Raw genomic sequence first — 21,439 nt, forward strand, 5'->3', positions numbered from 1 at the left:
GTTAAACCTTTATCTGTGAGGCTGAAGGGTTCTCTATCAACTTTCCATTACACCTTTAGGCACTTGAACTGTAATCAGATTGCCCCGTGACCTTCTCTTTGAGGTGAATAGCTTGGACCTTAGGGCTGGATGAGAGACCTTTCTGATCCTTATCTTCAGCTGTTCTGTTAGCTGTGCCCTGAGCCCACTGCAGCATATCCACATCCTTCCACAGCTGCGGATACGAGAGCTGAACAGGTTGTCCCAGTAGTAACCATGCAGATGCCAAGTAGAGATGATTAAATGTTCTTACTCAGCATTTTCCCTAATATCTGAGTGCTCTCTTTCATATTTTTTTTTTCTTCTCTTTCTACTGTTTATTGCTAGTTTAACGCTGGCTTAGCAAGTCTACCTGCTGTCTTTCCAGTCTGTGTGAGGACTGTCCATGTACAAGTAGGGGTTGTAAGCTCAGTCTTACAAAATAAACAGAGAATGTGTGAAGTAAACAGACTACTGCAAAAAAAGCCACTGGTGAATTCTCTTGGGTAGTTGAAAAAGCACAGTAACTGCATCGCACTTGGGAAAATTGTCTTTCTGCTGTAACCTCTTCCATTTGGAAGATTTACAGCAGATGGGGCGGCCTCTGGCTTTGTTGGCTTGTTTGTGTCTTGGTGTTCAAATGGACTTGTAGTCATCCAGAGACCTCCCGCACAGTTTCTTTCGTGCTGTCACATATTTGCTCTCTGGGGTTAGGTAATATTGAGAGCCGGGCCTCTCTTAGGGGCTGTTCACACGTTTCCTGCTATGTTTTGTTTAGACGGTGGCTTTTGGTGTGGGGCTGGGAGGGAAGGGGTCGAGATGCAGGGGGAAAAAGTAGAATGTGATTTAACATGGGTAGTCTCTTGGGGAGCTGTTTGGACTGAAGCAGTCCTGCTGTCTTGGTGCCAAGCAAACCTGCTTTGGTGCTTAATAGCGGGAGACATTGGCAAGTACATTCCTTATGAGACGGGTGATTAGATTTATTGTCAATCACTTTGTATTCCCTAGAATGAGAAATAATTTATTAAAGAAACGGCCTTCTTGGAACACAGGCTTAAAAATTCATCAGTGATCCGTTTGTTCTGTCTCCCTAAGGATTATAAAAGCTTTTTTTTTTCCTTTTTGTGTTGTGCTGGTGTGTTTTGCCACAAAAAGCGTTTTTGTTGTGTAGTTCAGATCTACAGGCAAGATTGTGGGTGGGTGAGGAGATTAGTTAAATTTAACACTGATCTGATATGGCTGCTAGGACACCCAAATAATGCTCCCATCTTGGTCGTAATTCAAAGAATGCAGAGACGGTTTACATGGGCCTTGAAGTTAAAAAGCAAATCTCTAAGGTAGTTTTGTAGCAGTGCAAGTAAGCGTGCATTTGTTAGCCTAGAACTGACAGGCTGGGTCTGACAGATTTTTGGTTTAACGCAGTGGTGATGTGTTGAAGTGACTGGGGTAGAGTCTGGGACACACGGACTGCATAAAGAAACTTGCTGCTATATTCTGCCAAACTGACAGTTCTTTTTTTTGTTTTAGATGAAGGACCTAGCTTGTACTTCTGACTCCTATGTGCATGTAAGTTTGTGGACTTGATATCTAGTAATACATGAATCAGTTTAATTTACTACCCAAACTCTGTGGGGCCAAGAACAAATGAAAGCTGAATGCCTGTCTTGCAGAAAGGAATGTACAAATGAGTCATCCCACACCACCCTTAATGCCAGCATTGTAGAGGCAGCAGGTGGAGATGAAGGAAAAAACTTGCTGGAAAATTGTAATCCATGATGTAACCTCATCCCACTAAAAACCTTCCTAATTTAGCCTTGGTTAGTTCATCTGAAAGACTCCAGAGAGGAAGCAAGTCAGATCTGTTCTGGGTTTGGTCAAAGATTAGGCATGCAGATTTGCATTGTGTTTGTCTTTGCAAGGTAGGTTGGCAAATCACAGTGAACTCTCTGTACAAATCTTGGTGAGAAAGTTATTTCCTGCTCATTTAGTGTGGTTTCCTAGTGGGCAGACTTTCCAGATAAACACTAGCCATGCTGTTGACAGCTAAAAGAAATAGGGCTAGCCCTAACACTGTGTATGCCAGGTGTTCATTCTTTTTTTTTGCCTTAATCATTTTCATATTAAAAATAATGGTTTATCCTTCTATTTACTACTTGATCTTTCTTAACCATGGGGGGAGAAAAAGGGCTTTTGACTAAGGGACTGAATGATGAATTGTGATACCATTGCACGGTTCTGGGTTCTACCACAGACTTCTTATATCGGGGCTCTGAGGCCTGGATTCATCCCCCAGGTTTGATGCTTTCTTGAAATGCTTGATGTCATTTCCCTGCATAATAGGTGTCAAGAGCTGGATGTGTCCAAGGAGGTAATCTAGTCTGTGCAAGATCTGAACTGTTCTCTGAAGCTCCTATTCTTCTTTTTGACTGAAGAGGAAGAATTAAGTTATTGTGCATTTAGATACCTCACTAAGCTGCCTGAAGATAGGTGCTGTGAATTTGAACCTATTATGCATCCATTTCCTTACCTGGAAGATGTGCGTCCTCACTGTTCCCTCCTAGGAGCTGTTTAGGTCAGCAGACTGTTCTATCACATTGCAGCATTATTGCCCTTTTGTAGTACAAAAGCTACGAGTGATTGCTTTGTTCTGAAAAGAAATGGGCATGCGTGATTTGCTGCGCATTACCTTTAGCGTAGTGGGACTGATTAACACGTAAGTTTTAAGTATATATTATCACATCTGTTGAAGTTGACCGAGGTGTAATGTCTTGACGTCTTTGGTTAACACCCAGTCAATCTGAAAAGCAGGGCAAGGCAATACAGAGCCCTGAGAGACGTCTTACTTGTCAAAGTGACAAATTGCCCTTTCTGATTCAAAGGACCAGCTTGCATGGCAGAGCTAAGTAGCTACTGGAAAAAGGGAAGGAGAGCATGGGAAAAATACCCTATTTGTTTAGGCCTTCCCCTGTATTTTTTGTTGTTTGTTGCTCTGAGTTGAAGTTCTTTGTTTTCCTTGGTCTGAAACAACTTAACAGCAGGTTGAGAGGAGCAAAGCCTCTGGGATTCTGCCTCTCCCACTTCTCATTCTTATAAACTGTTTACAATCTCCTTCAGTTTTCTAGCGTTGTATGGAAAAGTTCAGTGGGTCAGCTTTCCCTTTAGCTTCATCCATCATTCCAGTCAATTAGAAATAGTTGAGGGCCAATTGCCCGGTCTTCCATTAACTGAGACACTTCAGATTGTTTAAAATAGCATAAAAGCCCTCTTTGTTGACCGTTGGGCAAGCACTGTAGATTTCCCTGTGATGGGCAGTTACCGCGTGGCTGAACAGAACCCCAGTGTGTCTTGCAGTACTTGAGGGATGAATATTACTACTACAGGCCTTGTCTGGGTTTTGATTCTTTCTCCTTCACCTCCGCCTCTTGCTTCCCTGAAAGGTGTGATGCCTTCAGATGGTGAATTACCATGCCTGCTTGCAAAAAAAGCTGCTCTTTGTGGCTTTTCAAAACTTCTGTAGTTGAGGGTTTTTTTCAGTTACTGAAATGTTCCTTTTTAACCTTGGTGCTTTAAAAGCTCTTGGCATTATTTGTTAGTCACTTGTCGTGTGTGTTTCTAAAGGACAAAGGAAGTGTGTAAGTGTTCAGGAAACAGTTAGCGCATTGTGGTGTGTGGCTGAGTTCATTCTGGTACCCAATGCCAGGACAGCCTTCTTTCATTTAGGGCTAACATTTTCCTTATGTTCTGAACTGACCAGCCTTAGGGTAGAGCTTGTGTGAGAGCTCCAAAAGAGAGCTTGAAGCTTGTCATAGGTTAATGTGTTTGGGTTCACATTGAAGTCAGCTGAATCCATTGTGTATGTAGATCTATATATGTATTTTTATATATATATATATATATAAAAAAAACACATTTTGTTTCACATGACATTTAACCAGAAAAGTAGGCTCACTAAATGGAGATCAGTATATCTGCAACAAAGTAGATATTTATGTATTCCCATCTTAAAATCATTGTCTATCTTGCAAACTCTCCTTCCAGCGGTGTATACTGCCTAGGTTTCAGTACAGGCTGGTCTGTGTGCTTTTCATTGTTCCAGAGCCATTTTGCCTGAATGCGTCATCATTTGATCCCAGCTGTGCAGCAGTGTTTCTCCTGATTGTGAGGAGTTTGGATAGGTATGACTGAAGGCCTGTGCTTGGTGCTGAAGACCTGGACCTTGCTGCATTTTTTGAACTGGAGGCGTGCAGCAGTCCTTGAATGTAGGGCCTCCATGTTCTTCCAGAAGGTGCCCTGCCTTGCAGTGTGCTGTATGCAAGCTCTGCTGTACGTGAGGGTTTACCTGTTTCTCTGTTCCTGAAGCATGATCTAAAAAGAGTAGGACAGTTTACTGTACGGCTGCCTCTCAGATGATACAGGCTCAGGGATGTGCATGTGCCGGTTAGCTTGGATTCCAGCTGTTGCGCTACTGAGATGCACAGAAAGCTTTTTGGACAAATCCAGGACAGAGAGCACAGCAGCGGTCTTCAGGCTGTGGTGAAAGAAAGGGGGCTCTGACAAGGCAGGAAGATGTGATAGTAATCAGATTTGAGAGTCTTCAGCTGCTGGGGAGCTGGATCTTTTACTGGAGAAAGATCTGCCACAAATACACCAAGTTCAACCAAACTCCAGCAGTGGTTTTCTTCCTCTTTGATGTCCCATTGGGATACTACTCTGATGCAGATCTCGAGATAGACTTTTTCAGTTGGTGCGTTCCTGCAGACTTGCCTTTTTTTGTCTTCTTTTCTCCTCCACATGCCTTCAGCAGATAACAGCTTGAGGACACAACGGAGCTGGAAAGTGCAGCCCTAAGTTGGAAGGAGACCAGTGGGGCAGACCGTCAGCCTGAGACTTGACAAAACCGATGTTTGCCTGCTTTGCACTTATAAATAATCTCATGCTTTGCCGAGATTGAAGCTTTAATAAGTAATTTAAACAAAGAGGAGGAGGAGGAGGAGAATCCACATTTAATTCAATTAGCATTGTTGTCCAATGCCATTAATTATGCCCAGACTTGTAATGTGTTTCACAGGAGTTAATACACGAGCTTTGTCTGTGCCGGGGTTGACTGAGGACAAGTATGTCCACTGGTGTAGAATCCAGCCTTTGTGCTTTGCAAAAACCTTCAAATTTGGTATCTGACAGTAGCCTGGAGTAAGCAGTAGCCTGAATAGCCTGCACTGCAATCTACTGAACAAAGAGTATCTCTGGGAGAATGATGATTCTATGTACATGTTTTCAGTGTTTTTGAAGAGGGACTGTTTTAGTGGAAGTAATAATCTCCTGCAATTTTATATTATTTCCAGACTGTTTTAAATTGTTTCATAGGCAGAGAATAAAGAACTTTGTTTACTGTCTTAAAGTAGGATGTCTGATCCTCCTGGGGGAGGTTATTCTTTTATTAAAAAAGATATAAAATAGCTACTTTGATGGAAATATAACTCTAGGAATTGAAATGGTGATGATTATAGAAGCTGTAGTATTTTAATGCAAAATAAGCCCTAGGAGATATGTGCCCTAAATGGTAAATCACTCTGTTCTCTAACAAAACAAGAATTACTGTTATTTTATGATTCTTGCTTATTTTACAAGGTCTTTAGCTATTTCATCTGCACTTAACTTTTACAGGCTGGAGATAAATTGATTGTTGTTTTGCTTTTTAAATAGCTTGGCTTTTCTAAAGCACGCTGGAAATGCAAGCACAGATCAACAGGATAGGATTCATTTGGTACTCAAAAAAGCAGGGAGAAAAGCCATGACTACTGACACCATATGCAATAACTGGATTGGAATCTGTTCTCGTAATTTGGTGGTGTTTTATAATCTTCTTGGAAGGAGCCAAAGATGATTATTTGTAAGGGACCTCATGGGTAACGCTTAGCAATTTTGGGGTGGATATCACCTTGAAATGTGTGTGTTTATTACAGGAGAACTCCTGCTGCCATTTTAGAGGGGCTGTGGGGATCCCTCAGGGCCCTGAGGGCACTGACAGACCTCAGTGGCCCTGACCAGCTTCATGTGGGGCTTCTGCCCAGAGACCTGGGAGCTCTATTTAAGCTCAGCCCTGAGCCCTCAGTCCATGCTTGGGCTGTGCTGGAGGAGTACTGGTCTCCCACTGAGCTACAGCCATGCCTGTGCCTGGCCACGGGTGCCATCGATCCAGACCCCGACGTGCAGGCTGACTTCCCAGCCTGACCTCGGGCCTGCCTTGACACTGTGGACCTGCCTGGCTATCGCTGGACCCGATCCTAACCCTGACCTGCAGATTTGCTTCCCAGGTTGACCTTGAGCCTCCCTCCTCCCCGCGATACTGCCTCTTGGTTGGACCTGGCTGCCATCTCAGGTCTGCCCCGCTTGCCTCGCTCAGGTGCCGTGGAAGTGGGCCCCAGCCAGCGAGGCCCCTGCCCGGCCATCCAAAAGATCCCCCTCAGCACCACCTCCCTCGGGGAGCTGCTGGCCCTCGAGGCTCCCTGTGACACGACATCTGCAGCTTGGCTGTTGTGCCAAAGGGAGGGTCCCTGGAGGAGAAGGGAGCCAACCTGCGGGAACTGTCAAGGATCTCGATTGTCTCCCACTGAAGAGGACTGGAAAGAAGCTCCCTTTAGATTTGGTCTTCCCAGATGCTCAGCTGATGACAGTGATTGCTGCGGCATGGCAGATCCCTCTTCTGCTGGTGGACACCCTCTTGTTTGACAGTAGGGGAAGGACCACAGGGTCTTGGCCAGTGTGGTAGGAAAAGAGGAGTCGTCTTGTTGCTTGTGCTTTGAAAGCCCCAGCAAGGTAAAGGGATGAGCGTGTGTTGTACTAAACTGAAATTACCTATCTCTAGCAGGCAGGGAACTACCGGTAAAATTATTCATTAGGGGTGTCGAGTTCCAGCTCTGTCTGGCAACTTTTGTTTTACTTTGAATAACTAGGCTTACCTGCCAAATGTTTGGAATCTGAGATGCTGAGACGTATTTAGTAAAAGAGCGTCCTAAATACTGACTTAAAGCTGAGCACAGAGGAAGGTGGTTGAAAGGGGTAATGTGTCCCAGTTTCTGCAATTTGTGATGACCTAAAATCCTTAATGATGGAAACTAAAAACAGATAACAGAATCTTTGCATCTTTTCTACATAAATGTTAGCTTGTGACACCTCCAAGTTAGCAATGTGGAGAAAGTACTGGTTTTGGAGATCAAAGAACCACCTCCTTTAGCGAATTCAGGGAGTAAGCTGGATCATATGCTGTCCTCTTTGCTCACTGCGTTTCCTCAGTAGCTCGCATAATAAGGAGGAAGACACGAGAAGATGCAGTCTGGTTAGTTCTCTGTGTGTTGGGATATCTACCTTGAACTTTGCAAGCTTTTATTCTTTCTGATGCTTAGGACAGTCTCTTGCTAACAATACTTCTCTCTTGTAGGAATGCAGATCTGTACCATATCTCCCTGAATCTTCATTTTGGAAGCAGCCAGAGGATAAAGACTGGCGCAGTGCTCATGTAAAGTCAATATGCTCTAGTTTGCAATTTGCTCATGTTTAAGTGCCCAGCTTTAAAGGTTTCCTTTGCCCACAGGCAGTCTGAATACAAAGGGAGACACTATTTTTTTTCATAAAGAAAAAGTTCTGCAAAAGCTCAAAGGGCAAAATATTTCTTTCCACCTTCCATCTCCTCAGGTTTATTATCACAAAGCAGAGATTGCCTCTGATGAATCTGGAGAGGAGCAGAGAGATGTAAATTCACGCAGTCACTTCAAGATGCAGCTAGAAATGAGGATGATGGATGAGATGTGTGCATGTACATACGTGTGTGAGAGGAGTGAGAAGGTCCCACCTTGAAGCGGTTTTGGCATTCAATGCCTCAGAGACGACGGGGAAGTTTACAGGGACAAGGTGTAATGGAAAAAATCTCTACACGTAACTGGTTTCTTTGCTGTTGCAAAGGCTGGGGTTGCATGAAGATGAATAGAAGTTCTGAGTCTTTATTGCAATATTGGGTAAATTCTTCTGTTTAGAGGGAAGCTTTACTGTGGGGTGGGGAAAAGGGAGCTGCAGTTAGAATATAGCATCTTCAAAGGGGTTAATGTATTTGTCCCAGGAGCTAGTTTCCCTTCTGAAGCTGTGGGCAGAAGACACAATGTGACATCTGAGCCTTACCATAAAGGGTTTGGTGTGTATAAGTTATTGGCCATAATGATTACGTACTGCAGACTGGAAGGAGTGATTTTCTTTAGGGTTTCAGAAGCCTTTGTTTCACTGATTGAGCCTGTAGCCTGAGTTATTCTGTGGTTTCAATAGAAATGTAAGTAGTGCCTGCTTATATCACCTCTGGTGGTCTAGCATGTGTTATCTTTGAAGGCTGTCCATGTTGCATTTTGACTGAGATGATTGCCTGAGGTTTATTGTCATAGTCTTGGTTAATATTAGCGCTTACCTGAAAATGAAAGTGGCTTCGTTACTGAAGTCCAAGTTCCAGAATGTCAGAATACAGCTGTAAGTAAAGGAAACTGAACAGTGGCATTTCAGCGTGTTTCAAAGGAAATGATAGATCATGCAAGGATTAAATTACACTTTTCACTGTGGAGCTTAATGAGACCTCAGTACCATGCTCCGTCTTAGCAGCATAAGGTCCCTCGGAAGGATACTGTTCTTCAGGGCTTGCACAAAACATGGTACAGCAAAAGGGGCAATCCAAAGTTCATCTTTGGGATGAAATGCAATTTTTCTAAATAAAATGTTACAAAATAAAATGTTGTAGTTCCCTGGTGATGAAGCTGCTCGCAGGCAAAGAAGGTTTAAACCTTTATGTAATTATACTCACCTCCTGCATGGCAACGGCTTCATCCCAATCACTTTGTTTTCCTGTGATGTGAAAAGGTATACTGAACTTGCCTACGGTGTTTTCTTTAGGGGAAGTGTGTTCACTTTGCAATTGAGGGCTCTGTGTCATTCCTTTCCTTTTTTTTTTTTTTTCTTCTTTTTAATAATAATATTTTTTATAAGTGTGTTTGTGTGTGTATATTTGTGGGTGTGTATATATATATATATATATATATATATTCCCTAATAAAGGATGTTCTTTATGTGCCTGTTTGACAAGATGTGCAAATAGAAGCCCTGCTTTGGCTTTGAGGCCTGTGTAGCCCGATACCTTCAGGGCTTATAATGAAATGAACAGTCTGTCATTTCATTTTACGTAGTTGAGGATTCATAATGCTGGGGAAAAGTCTTATTCCTCAGTAGGTAAGCCAGTTCTTTATTGGTCACTTGCTGTGAAACTTCTGAAATGTATTCATCTGCCAAAGGGGAGCTTCTCTGATTTCTGTGCTGAGCCACACAATTGTGTAAGAAAAAGGAAAGTTCAGACATTAGTGCTGGTGAGAAGCAGAAGTGTTCTATTTGGGCAGTAGCCCTGCAAGAACCGGCCTTTGATCTACTTTTTTCCTGTTTAGTGTTTCTTTATGTTGTTTATCTGTTACAAATTTTAAATAAGCTTATAGCCAGTTAGATCTTATGGACTTAGTGAAGGGAAGATGTCAGAAGGGTAGCATTTCACATAATTCAGCTATTAATCTCTAGCTATCCATTTTTTTAAATTATCATTGCTTTGGACGGTTTGAGAAAGGTATCAGTTTAATAGTAGGTCTTGATGTTTTATAGCCTTCTGTAGTCTGCAACTGAGTATATTTTATCAAATGGAAATAAACTTTTAATGGTGTGTAAGATTAACTGCTCTGAAAGCCAATGGTCCTGTTCACTGCGGAACTGAATAAATGTTTTTACAGACAAAAATTCCACTTCTCCTGCACTGGGCATTGAAGGGAAAGCTTAAAGCAGGTGTAAATATAAGGTAGTAGTCTGTTACTCTGTAGTAGGTTGCCTATAAACATGAAGTCCTTGATAGATGCTTCATATCACTTCCATTTACTGAGCTGAGCCCAGTCATACCAGCATAGTTGCAGCATGCTTTTTTGAGACAGTAAATACTTCTTTCTCTGAATCTCTACTTGCAAGTTGTTGGGTAAAATGTGTGTTTCAACTGAAAAAGCTGAAATCAATAGAATAGTTATGCCATGATGGTCGAAGTGAAAAGTTAAATTTTTCTACCTGCTTCTTTAGGAGCAAAGCCCCAGTAACCAGACATCAATAGCAATGATGCAAGAGCCTCAAGAAATGGTGGAAGAGACAGTTACTGTGGAGGAAGATCCAGGCACTCCCACTTCCCATGTGTCTATTGTCACTTCTGAAGATGGAACCACAAGGAGAACTGAAACCAAGGTGAGAGGTTAATAACCAATGAGGAAAATGGAAAAATACCACCTAATCACAAAATAAAAGTAGCAGGGAGTAGCATGAGTGATGACAATCATGTTATTGTGAACCTCGGTGATTTTGAATGTTCTGTTTGCCAGCAAAGCTGAGTCCAGGGCTTTTTCAGTATTGCCTCTATGTCTAATTTGCTCCCTATCAGCTGTGCTGATACAGCTGTTCACGGAGCTGTGAACTGAACAGTAGAAATTATCCAGGTTAACCAAACAAAAACACTAGAACCCCTTCCCAGACTGTTTATTCTTCTAAGATTCACTTTATTTTACTGAAACAGTTCACAGCATTGCCCTGCAAACACATACAATGATACAAGAATTAGATGAGTTGGTAGGGCTTGGAGTAAATTACTTCTGCAGCTGAGGAAAATGTGCTTGGAAATATGTCTTCAAATTAGTTACGATCTGTAATAACAATATGTGATTATGCATTTGTCCTTTAGAACAAGAAACATCCTATCTAAATAACACCATAGCATTTAAGTAATGCAATAATCTTGTGAATGGAATTTTACTCCTGATGCATGAGGAAAGCTGGGTGTATTCTCAAGTGACCTGTACCTCAGGTTCGGCTGGATTACAGGTGTTGCATATGTTCTAATTTTCCTGATGTCTTTTTGCTCCCTTGTGTAAGATAATTTTGCAGTTTCTGTTCAGCAGGTGCTGTATATTCATGGCTGCCTTGCGTGCTTTCTGGTACCACTGGAACATTAATATGCCTTGTCATTTGGGTCTTGGAAGTTGAGCTGAAATCTTTGTTAGATTTTGGTCTTGTGAAAGATTAAGGGCGACTCCGTTTTTTAAAACTTCTTAACAGCACTGATTAAAAAAAAAAAGAGACTTTCCAACTCTTCCTGTGTTAAAAGGAGTTGAACAGAGATCGCCACATAAATCAATGTTTTACTGTTCCAGAATTGCAGTCCTCTAAGATATCTATTCAGGATACCAGATCCTCAGGTTGGAGTAAATGAATGTTGATTTCTTGAGGTCAGTGGGCCTGCACACATTATTATAAACTGAGTTACCTGGTTTAAAATTTGTTGCAATTAGTTAGAAGATAAATATAACTGGCGTATTTTCTCATTGTTGGAAGGAGAGGAAGGTCTTAAAAATAAAAGACAAACAGAAACCTCCACATTTTGATTAGCTCTTCAAATAATCTAATGTATTTAGTTTGTGACTTACTTGAAAGAAATATTGTTTTCTTTCTAGTGGCAGTGACAACAACTATTTACAGGAAGGAAGTGATAAAATTACAGTGGTGATGGACACCTTTTTATATGCACTAATAGTAGTGCATAGTTTTAGGAGACGAAGTGCAGCTATGCAAGGGAATAAAACAATAGCTATGACTGTAAAAATAGAGGAGAGGCTGTGCAACGGTCCCTAGATAACGGGACCACATGGAATAAAATAGTTTGTCTGAAATAGTCATGCCACTGATAAAGCTGCATGTTTGTCATAGCGTAAAAGGTGTGATTTTTCTCCTGTGTGATGTACCTGCTATTTTTCCATCTTCCCACAAAAAAGGACAGTGGCAGCTCCAAAACAGGCATTGTATCTGCATATGGGAAAAGAAAATTGAAAAAATAGCAACCCTAGAGCTGCTGTTCCATTTCAAAGAGCAAGGCTTTCTTCTGTTACTGTAGTTCATTCCAGTCACTGAAGTGTGTCCAGAATGGGCAGAGGGTGCATAGCTGTCTTGCTCTGCATTTATGTTGTTTCAAATAATGCCATTGACTTCAACTTACATACTATCTGGAGGTGTTTCCTAGTATTTCATAGCTAAAAAGACCAACTCTTAAAAAAAATAATTAGCAAAAAAATCCATTTGTTGAGAAAAGTGGTTCTGAAATGTCAAAACACAGATGGGGTTGGCTTAGCCCTAACTCTGTCAGAACAGGTGCTCTGACTTTGCTGAGGTGGTTGCCATCTCTGAAATGGTTTTGTTTTGACTTTTCCTTGCTGTGATAATATGGCATAGATTTAGATATGAATCTCAGGTCAGATTTTATAATTTTTCTTAATCACATTTGTCTTCAACTTGCTTTTTGTTTTGGTAGAGAACGTGAAAATGAAAACTGTTGTCACTGGGGTTTAGTAGCATGAGTTAAGTGTCCTGGAATTAATTGGCATCAACTTACTATCACTTCTAATAAGTATCATCATAGTGCTTTCATGGGTCATACTATTATATTTGTGAGAGCCTTACAGAGAAAATTACAGCAAAAGCTGTAAATGTGAATGCTTCTGTATGCCACTGTGCTTTTATTCCCCCTTCCCCTGTTTCAAAACCACAATTTATAGAGGTTATTCTCTTCAATATTGTATTAAGTAAACAACCTTAATCTAGAAGCATTGACAGTTTTGCTATGCTTTTCCCCACATCTTTGAAGATGCCTGTAGCAGTGATGCGGAAAGAAGGCATAAATAGAATTTAACATTTGACGTATTTTAAATAGACAACATCTGCCTTTTCAAAATGAGATACCTCTGAGTAATTTTCCCCGAACTGATATTCTCTTAGTGCTATACTAAAGTCCCTACATAACATTCATTGCACAAAAGGTGTAGCAGATAATACTGCATTTCAACTTTATAGGAAGCCAAATACCTATCATGCTAGAACAGTGAAATTCGCCTAGGGGAGAGACTACCACTTCTTGCCTGTTGGCTAGAACACTGCCATGTGTTAAAGGGAGCCTGTTTGTAAGTGGCTCAAGAGAAGTCAGTAAAGCAAATTAGATGTGTGTGTGCTTATGTTAATGTTTGCTTTTTTCTTTCTTCAGGCACCTTTTATCTTTGAAATGCTGAAAGATTGGAGAGATTTAGGTCACTTTAATTCATTGAAAATAATGTTTTATGATAACAAACTGTGAAATCAATCTGTATACAAAGTTGTTTAATTTGTAGTCCATCCATTTGCCTTGTGCTTTCTAGTACTCAGCAAGGCCAGATCTTTCCCAACAGTGATTAACTGGTGCTCCCACTTCCTAGCACCAACGATGTGAAAGTGCTTGTGACTGAAACTCTTTGGTTGTGGTGGTGCCAGGTACCCCAAGATGCAGTTTTTCGAAACTTTGCAGAAAATTCAAGGGAGTTGGGTAATAGAGCAGGAATGGATTTCAGCCGTAGTTGAGGGCCTTTTCGAAATGTGAAACGTTAAGCTTGAAATTGAAGGGGAGAAATTTGAGCTGTTGTTTTGAAAACCTACGGGGCAAGTTCTTACACAGCATTTAATAGAAAGGTAATAGCTTCAACCTGCTTGGGCTGATTAATTTTTACAGTCCATAGTTCAAAAATAAGCTCTCAGAAATGCTTTTTCAGAATGCTTTTATCCTCATGCATTCCCTCTCACCTGTTTTTTGGTTTATGACATAGTTTCAACAAAATTTTTAGCCCTGTCAGCTTTTATAATGTACTGAATTTATCAAAAAAAAAAAAGGGGGGGGCAAAACAAAACCAACCTCAGTAACAAAATGGAAGGCAAAATTATAGGTACTGGTTAAGATAACTTCATTTGGCCATGATAGCCTACTTCAACTGAAATCTCAGTATTGTCTTTCCTCCTCTTGGGTCTGAGCACTGTGCACTTTGAAGGATCTACTTGTACCATCTGCACATGCATCCAGTAAGTCCGATTATTGGATATTTTCATGTTTGTTCTCCCATCTTTCAAGACAAATAGAACGATGAGGGACAGAAGAATACAGAAGATGCTTCAAATGTGTGATTATTTCCTTTGTGTTCTGTTGGCAAATATATTTCCAGAAATAGAATTAGTGAAACATTATCATGGGGCCTGCAGAGGAATTATTTAATAAAATAATTGCTATCTGGGGGGGAGAACAATGGTAAGGTCAGTAAACCTTATATTCTGGGGTGGGGGAAGCAGCAATGAAAGCACTAACTTGCAGTCTCATAGGATTTTGGTTGCAGAGGGCCTGAATAAGTTGGTAGGCTGGAACTTTTTTTTACTGTGGTTGAAACCTTGATATAGTTTACAGGGAATAAAGAATTGCAAATATATTTTAGGCATACTTAGGCAACCTCCTCATAGGGAAGTAATCTGAAGTTTTTGTCTTATACTCTGAGATTGTAGCATTGAAACAATTGAGCACCTTTGATTTGTAATTTGGCTAAAACCCCCTTTAAACAGGTTTTCTTTAGAGATGGAAAGTAAACAGAGGAAGTCAAATTACACTTGCTCAAAGTAACTTTTATCCCTATATTTTTCGTTAGAGCATATCTGTTGTGAGGAGTTCATGCTAATAAATCTTTCTCATGATTGGGTGCATCTGGAGGATCAGGTGTGTCTCAGATAAGACAGTCTGCTGGGACTTCCATTTGGAATAGCTTCATTCTCTCTGGCTAATGCATCAGTATTAAGAAAACCACAAAAATGCTGGGGGAGAAGATTACTGTGCTGTCAGCTGCTCAAGACTGCCTGTGTTCTTTTAAGAGATATAAATGAAACATTCCCTTGAGCTGGATTTCCTGAAATAAGATGTTTGGTTTGTTGGTGTTGTGGTTGGGTTTTTTTTTCACTTGGAAACCTAATAAATGGACCTTCCTCTGTGTGCTGGCTAATTGCTTCCAAAAAGCTTCCCTTTATTGGCCTGTAGGCAGCAAAGTCTGTTTATCACATGATAAATCTTCTATCTCAATGCGTGCCCCTGACAAATGAGGCATGAGTGCAAATATTCCCCCTCTCTCAAAATATAAAAAGCCTTGGTTTGATTGCCACACCATAACACCTTTAGCATTATTGAATGCTTCTACGCTATGAGAAATGTGTACTTTAATGCTTGAGTGAAATGTTCCTTTTTATGTGTCTGACAAGGGAGTTTTGTTTGTCCTGATTCTTTCCACTCGTTAATAGGGGCAGCATTCAGAAAATAATAGAGGTGAAGCTGTGCTAACATTGTAAACTTGTTCTTACATGTGCTGGCTGATGCTAAGTGTGTCTTTTTGACTGGCCACAGCCATTGAAAACTTGTCTATGCTAGTCTTGAAGACAGGAAAATAAGGCAAATTGGGGAAAAAAATAGCAAATTAATCTCCTGCATTCTGTGTTGGTCATATTAAAAAACTATATCTCTAAATACTCTGTAGAGTACCAGAGCATGGTGAAAAACTCGTTAAGTGTAACTGGTAGGTCACAAATTGTCTAGGAATTGATTTTTCAAGTGTTCTGAAATTCTGCTTTCTTTTTTGTGTACATGTACTGAATATTGGTAGACAGTTGTCCTTGCTGTAACGTTTCTGCGTTGTTACCTCATCCTGTTTAACAATAACAATGATTCTGCGAAACAAATTAAATAGTCAAAAATGAGCAAGAGTCCAGAACTGGCATTAGGAATGCTGGATGAAGACATACAGCAGCGATGCCTTCTCTGCAAAGCCTTTGTCCAAGGATCCTGCAGGTCAAAGCTTGTTCCTTCTTCCATGCTATTGCTGCAGCCAGATGTGGTATATTGGGTATCTTGCATTATCTGATCTTGACAACTTTATGAAAAATTACCCATGACAAACTATCCATGCATGGCAACATAGGTCTTCAAAAGCAAAACTCAGAGTTAGGTTTAAAATATCTGGCTCCCGTTGAATAGTTCTGAAAGAAGGGGCTTTGTGAGGTTATGCGAGTGGTGCTCTTGGCATCTAGAAAGCTGCCTCTTTGTTCCTTCCTGGGCAAAAGTATCAATTTCCGATTCATCAAATTGTTGAAATGCTACCTTACTTCTTGTTATTCCTGTTACTGGTTCCCAAATTGAAGAATGCAAAGGCCCAGCACAGTTTTGTCATTGCTTTGCAAAACTCACGTATTTCAGGCCTGAGAAATGTTGCTTTTTCTACTCTTAGAAGATCACTTACGAACATACTCTTTGAATAAAACTATTGTTTCAGACTGCGGTAGGAGAATACTGAGCTGTGTTGCCTTGTGTATATCCACTTTACAAAGAGTTACTGTAAACTACGCCAGCTCTTCTTCTTTTCGAAATGCCGTCTAGTTTTATAAATGCCATGACGGTAGTCATGCTGATGGAAAGTAGAAGTATTGTGCGCAGGTAATAAGCAAAAACTGCTGTTGCATTCTATGTCATGAAATAAATGTTTAGCTTCTAGTTTCCTTTCTTTTAGTTATTAAAATGTGTACTTTAAAAACAGGGGGAAAAGAAGATTTGGAGGCCTGGAAGCTGGCATCTTTCCTGATGCTTAATTGCTAAGGAAATCCCTTTGGGTTAAAGAGGAAAATTCTTTCAGCTCTGGCCCAGATTAGATACTAAGGTCATGTTGGTACCTGGCTATGCTTTATTCAGCATTGTGATGCTGTTTAATTATGCTGTTGGTGGAGAGCCATTTGTGCTGTTTTCAGTCTTGCAGGATTTTATTACTTCATTAGGCTGAAGTATCATTTGCTCACAGATGTCTTTAGGAAAAGAAATGCTGTTTGGGTGAATTTTTTCTATTTGGGGTTTCTGTGTGAAAACATCTGGCGAGAGGACATCTCTGGAGCCGCTTCAAGAGGTGTACTCTTAATTATTTTGTTTTAGCAGCAGTTCGGCTAATCTGGTGCCAATCTAAATGTTGAAATCAGAGGCTATAGGTCAAAATATCTATTTGGACTTCAGAACCACTGAGCAATCCAGGAATACATGTTATAGTTACTGTTTCTCTTGATCTACACATTTCATTCTGCAGCTTACATGAAGAAAAGTGGCATTTAGTGATGCTTATTTACCTCTGTAATACTTTAGAAACCCAAAATACCTCTTAACAATTTTGGTTTGTGTTGTTCTCCCTGTGTGTAATACTCTCTGGTGGATTGATTCTCCCTCTCATGTTTGTGGGTGTGTTGTTTTGTTGCTTGGTTGGGGTTTTTTACAAAGGGCTGAAAGCATTTACTAGGGTTAGGGTAACTTTTTATAGGTTAAAGTAACTTTATTAGTGTTAAGGTAACCAAGGATAGATTGGCTTCTGCTGGACTTTGTATGCTACCCAAAAGAGCTTTTGCTGGTCACTCTGACGACAGTACAGAACTTGATGGACCCCAGATACCAACCAAAACAGAAAGTCCTTTGCTAGTTTGTAAATAGTAGTGGCTTTTGTCCGGTACTGTTTTATGCACATTACCAGGCCTTTCCCATGAATGCAGAGTGTTCTTGGAAACTCCTGAGGAGTCTTTGTTCTTACCCTTTAGCGAGAAACCCTGAACACAAGTGCCCTCTGGACACTTAACCACTTCCAGTTTTTGTCACTTATGTGAAATAGTCTAATTCTATCTGTGTTGAAATGAAATGTGATTTATAGGAAGAAAAGATAAAGATGTATTTGTGTACAGATTTTTCTTTAATGTTTTAAACAAGCTTGTCTAGTCCAGTATGTTTAGGGTAGTTGCAGTTGCAAGAGCTGTGTGGTGCTAGTGTTCGTTATTGCAAATTTGTTAGTCACCAAAATAATAGAATGACAACAACTACCTGTTGGGCTTCTGTGGTGATGGTCGGATGTTAAGTATATCTTAAAAGAGAAAGCAGTTGTGCTGTCTAAAAGCTTGAAGCCCAAAACTTTTCTGTTTGAGATTGTGGTTCCCTAAATGTTACTGCCAAATTTGAGCTCCGTCAAGTTACACAGTGGTACAAACTTGATCCAGATCAGGCAGAAGCATATAACTGTATTTCTGTCAAACTAGAGAATGTGATGTGGTATTTGTGCTAATTGTGGGAGGACAGGCTGTGGCTCCTCAACATTGTAAAGTCTGCTCTAGGAAAGATGCCTCCTGAAAATATTTTGGGCAAAGTTGAACTGGTGTGATGACTTTGCACTGCTTCCGTGCATTGTCACATGGCTGCAGTGTTTTTGATTTGGTAGTAGGAGCTACAGGGTGCACTTAACTCTGGCTCTATGACCTGTCTTTTGAGCTTTCTATGGAAATATTTTCCCACTATTAAATCCTAAACCTAATAGGTGAACTCATGAGTACACTAGTGCTTCCATTCAACAGGCATGTAGTCTGCTTTGTGATGCTTTCTCCCCATTTTACTGTTCTCGCTCCCTGTATGTCTCATCACATTGTGCAGCAAGGAGAAAATTAACATATTTATTCACTGCTTCTTCACAGGTTACTAAAATGGTCAAAACGGTCACCACCAGAACAGTGCGTCAGGTGCCACTTGGGCCTGATGGCCTGCCATCAATGGATGGCTCGTCTCCCATGGGCAGCTACACAGATTCAATAGACAGAAGGTACATGAAGAATGGAGAGCGGTACATCACACCACAAGCATCATCCACGTTAACCAGATCTTACAACAGCTACAATGATTCTTACCCTGAAAGCCACGAAGGCCAGTATCGCCCTTATATTGGTCATGATGGCTATGGAGATTTATCTGATAACTACGGCAGCTTGTCTCGTGGTGTCAACTACCGTCCTCGCTATGCCTACGTGCCAGGAAACAGTTACAGGCCAGATGATGGGAGCTTCACTTTGCCAAGCAGAAGGGATAACTATGGTCCTGTTGCCCAGCCTCAGGTGCCAGTGGGTAGCAACGTTGACTTGAACCGTTCCCAGCCAGAACGCTTCCAGCCAGAGCCCTATGGACTGGAAGATGATAACCGCAGCCTTGGAGTAGATGATGAAGGATATGAACTGGATCCTGATTATTCCACTGTGAACCGGAGGACATCTGCAGGTGTGCCAGAGAGAGGAAGACCTCACAAAGGAAGGTAAACCCCATTTGTTTTTTATAACGCTGATCTGCAGCTGTTTTGCTTATTTGAATATGTGCATTTGAACTTTTAATGGTGTGGTAAGTTCTGGAATTACTTGACAGAAAAACAGGTAGAACCCATCATTTCATTACCCATAAATGCAAAACGCATATGAAATATAGAAGGCAATGAGGGTAGTGCTTAAGAGCCCTTTCACTGTGTTTCTGGGCTGCTTAGTTTAGGTTGAATTTAGAAAGAAAGAGGTGATCTTGTGGAAGAGGGCTAAGTTACTTTTTTCCTCTTCCTAAAAAAGAGTTATGACTGCATTGTGTTGTCCCAGAGCCATCTCATGCTAGCAAGGTGAAGAGAGAGATTTGTAATCTGTGAGACTCGTGACAGGTCTAGTTATGTGTGCATGTGCCAAACAAAGATTTTTTGAACAGCTGGTTGGGGTTGCAGACAAGCTGATACCTGGTGGCGAAGGGATGCCTTGTTATTTAAAAGCTGTCTTGTGAGGTGTTTAACAGCCTCAGCTCCTAATCCTGTGCTAACCTCACACCCTCAGCTGCACGACCAGGTTGTGCTGAACCTCACTGAAGGACTTCAACATTTTTTTTAAGACCAGATCATTATTTTTGTCCTGTGCCTGTATAAAGGGGAGATAAGAGCTGTGTTGCACTTAATGTAACTAAAGTGACCAGTCACAAATTACTTCTGGTTCAGTCCTCTTTCTATAGGGTGTTCTATTATATGCCATATTTTCTGATATTAGTTGTTTATGCTGGGCTCAGAGCTATCAGCTCTTGCATTTGGAGAGAAAAAAAACAAGCTAGGAAAGATAGTCTTATCACTCAGCTGAAAGTCATCTTCTGAGTATGAACCTGAAAAACTTCTATACTTTGTTTTCCAAGCAGTGTACAAACTTTTGTGTGTGCCTGTGTGAAGTCATATCCTCGTGATTCATGTTTTGATATGGATTTAGTTCTCATTATTTTCCTTTTAATTTAGAGTAGTTTCCAGAGCTGTAAAGAGAGTCTGGAACCCACCTGCCTCTGCGTGTGTAGATGGTCTTCAGACTTAATAGTTTTGACCAAAGGCTTTACTTCATCAGCAGTAGTTGTCAGTGGGGTTTGGGTAGGCCTTTTTGCTCTCTTGTCTTGGAGCGCTTCTACTTGGAGATGTTAGGTTGTTCATGGTTTCATTCATGCTTTCATAAGTCTATCTTCCTTCACATTTCTGTAAGTTCATTTTAAAGCTAAATGGAATCAAGCACCTGCAAATTGTCATCGATATTTAAAAAAAAAAAAAGAGAGAGAGAGAAACGGTATCAAGGCATATCTCCCAGAACCCCCTTTAAGTCCCGTGTGACGTCTTTGATCTTGCAAGCTTACCGACCGGTGGAACCACATCAACGTTTTATGGGGCTAAAGGGAATACCTGCAGCCAGTGGGTGCCAAAAGACTGATCAATCTATCAAACTTTAATTGGTGCTCCCCTGCATCTAAGCAAGTTTACAGTTCTCGTTAAAACCAGTCAGGCAGCAGTTCTCTTAAATTTTTATTAACATTTTTCAAACTGTATGCACGATGAATAATTAAATGTATTCTCAGAACCTATCCATTTGCATTTTGAAAGGTGGCTTGTTTTTTGTTTTTTTTTTTTAAACATCCCTTTGATTTATTGTTCCTTGCAGTTTGGATAGGACCAATTCACAATTTTTGTTCTATGTGTCTTTTGTTGTGAGGGTTTTTTTCCATATTTAATATGATCAAGAGGCTTTGACAAGTAATTAGCCTGACTGTGGCAGCAAACTTTAGCTGGAGAGAACATAAGATGATTGTATTAGGGCCTCTTCATAAGTAGTTACTTTTTGACATTTCAAAGATATACTTGAACAATTCAATAAACCTGCATTTCAGACACGCTACTGATCTGCAAGAAACTAAAGACTACAAATAGTGCTTTGTACTAGATGAGGGTAACTACTACTTGATTATTTCTCTCTAGTTTTTTTTAAAATAAATTATTCTTTATGAAAATGATTAAATGAATGTGAAAAACTGATGGCACTTTTGATTTCGAAAAGTTTGTATGTGTAGGGTAGATAGAATAACAACACTCTTAGAAGCTTCTCTACCTCGCAGTGACTTTCAGCTTGGGGCATCTTCATCATGTAACGAACAGAATTCTTCTGTTGGTTAACTCGCTGTGGAAACTTAAGTTATTCTCTCATTTTCTTCCCAGTAAGTACTGCCCTCATTTGTTAACAGTTTAAAGGTAGAATAAGGATCCTTACTGTCAGTTCCTAGTTTTGATGCTGTTCTGTCTCAGAGGACTGAATGGAGGTTTCTAATCTGAATCTGTGGTAG

The 21,439-nt window shown here is 40.6% G+C and overlaps 1 protein-coding gene across 16 annotated transcripts in view; it reads left to right on the top strand.

Annotated features, from left to right (window-relative positions):
* The window catches only part of ARVCF (ARVCF delta catenin family member), a 293,557-nt gene that overhangs the window by 184,934 nt on the left and 87,184 nt on the right, over window positions 1-21,439 (top strand). For 11 of the 16 annotated variants that reach the window (XM_030024130.2, XM_030024128.2, XM_030024129.2 and 8 more), the window contains 3 exons: window positions 1,546-1,584; window positions 10,153-10,311; window positions 18,478-19,085. In XM_030024130.2, coding sequence (XP_029879990.1) covers window positions 1,546-1,584; window positions 10,153-10,311; window positions 18,478-19,085 — 806 coding nt within the window. The remainder of the gene's footprint in view (window positions 1-1,545; window positions 1,585-10,152; window positions 10,312-18,477; window positions 19,086-21,439) is intronic. The other 5 variants (XM_030024136.2, XM_030024137.2, XM_030024142.2 and 2 more) reach the window with 1 other exon arrangement.

This window comes from Aquila chrysaetos, chromosome 9, assembly GCF_900496995.4.
Source record: "Aquila chrysaetos chrysaetos chromosome 9, bAquChr1.4, whole genome shotgun sequence".
Classification (NCBI taxonomy): Eukaryota; Metazoa; Chordata; class Aves; order Accipitriformes; family Accipitridae; genus Aquila; species Aquila chrysaetos.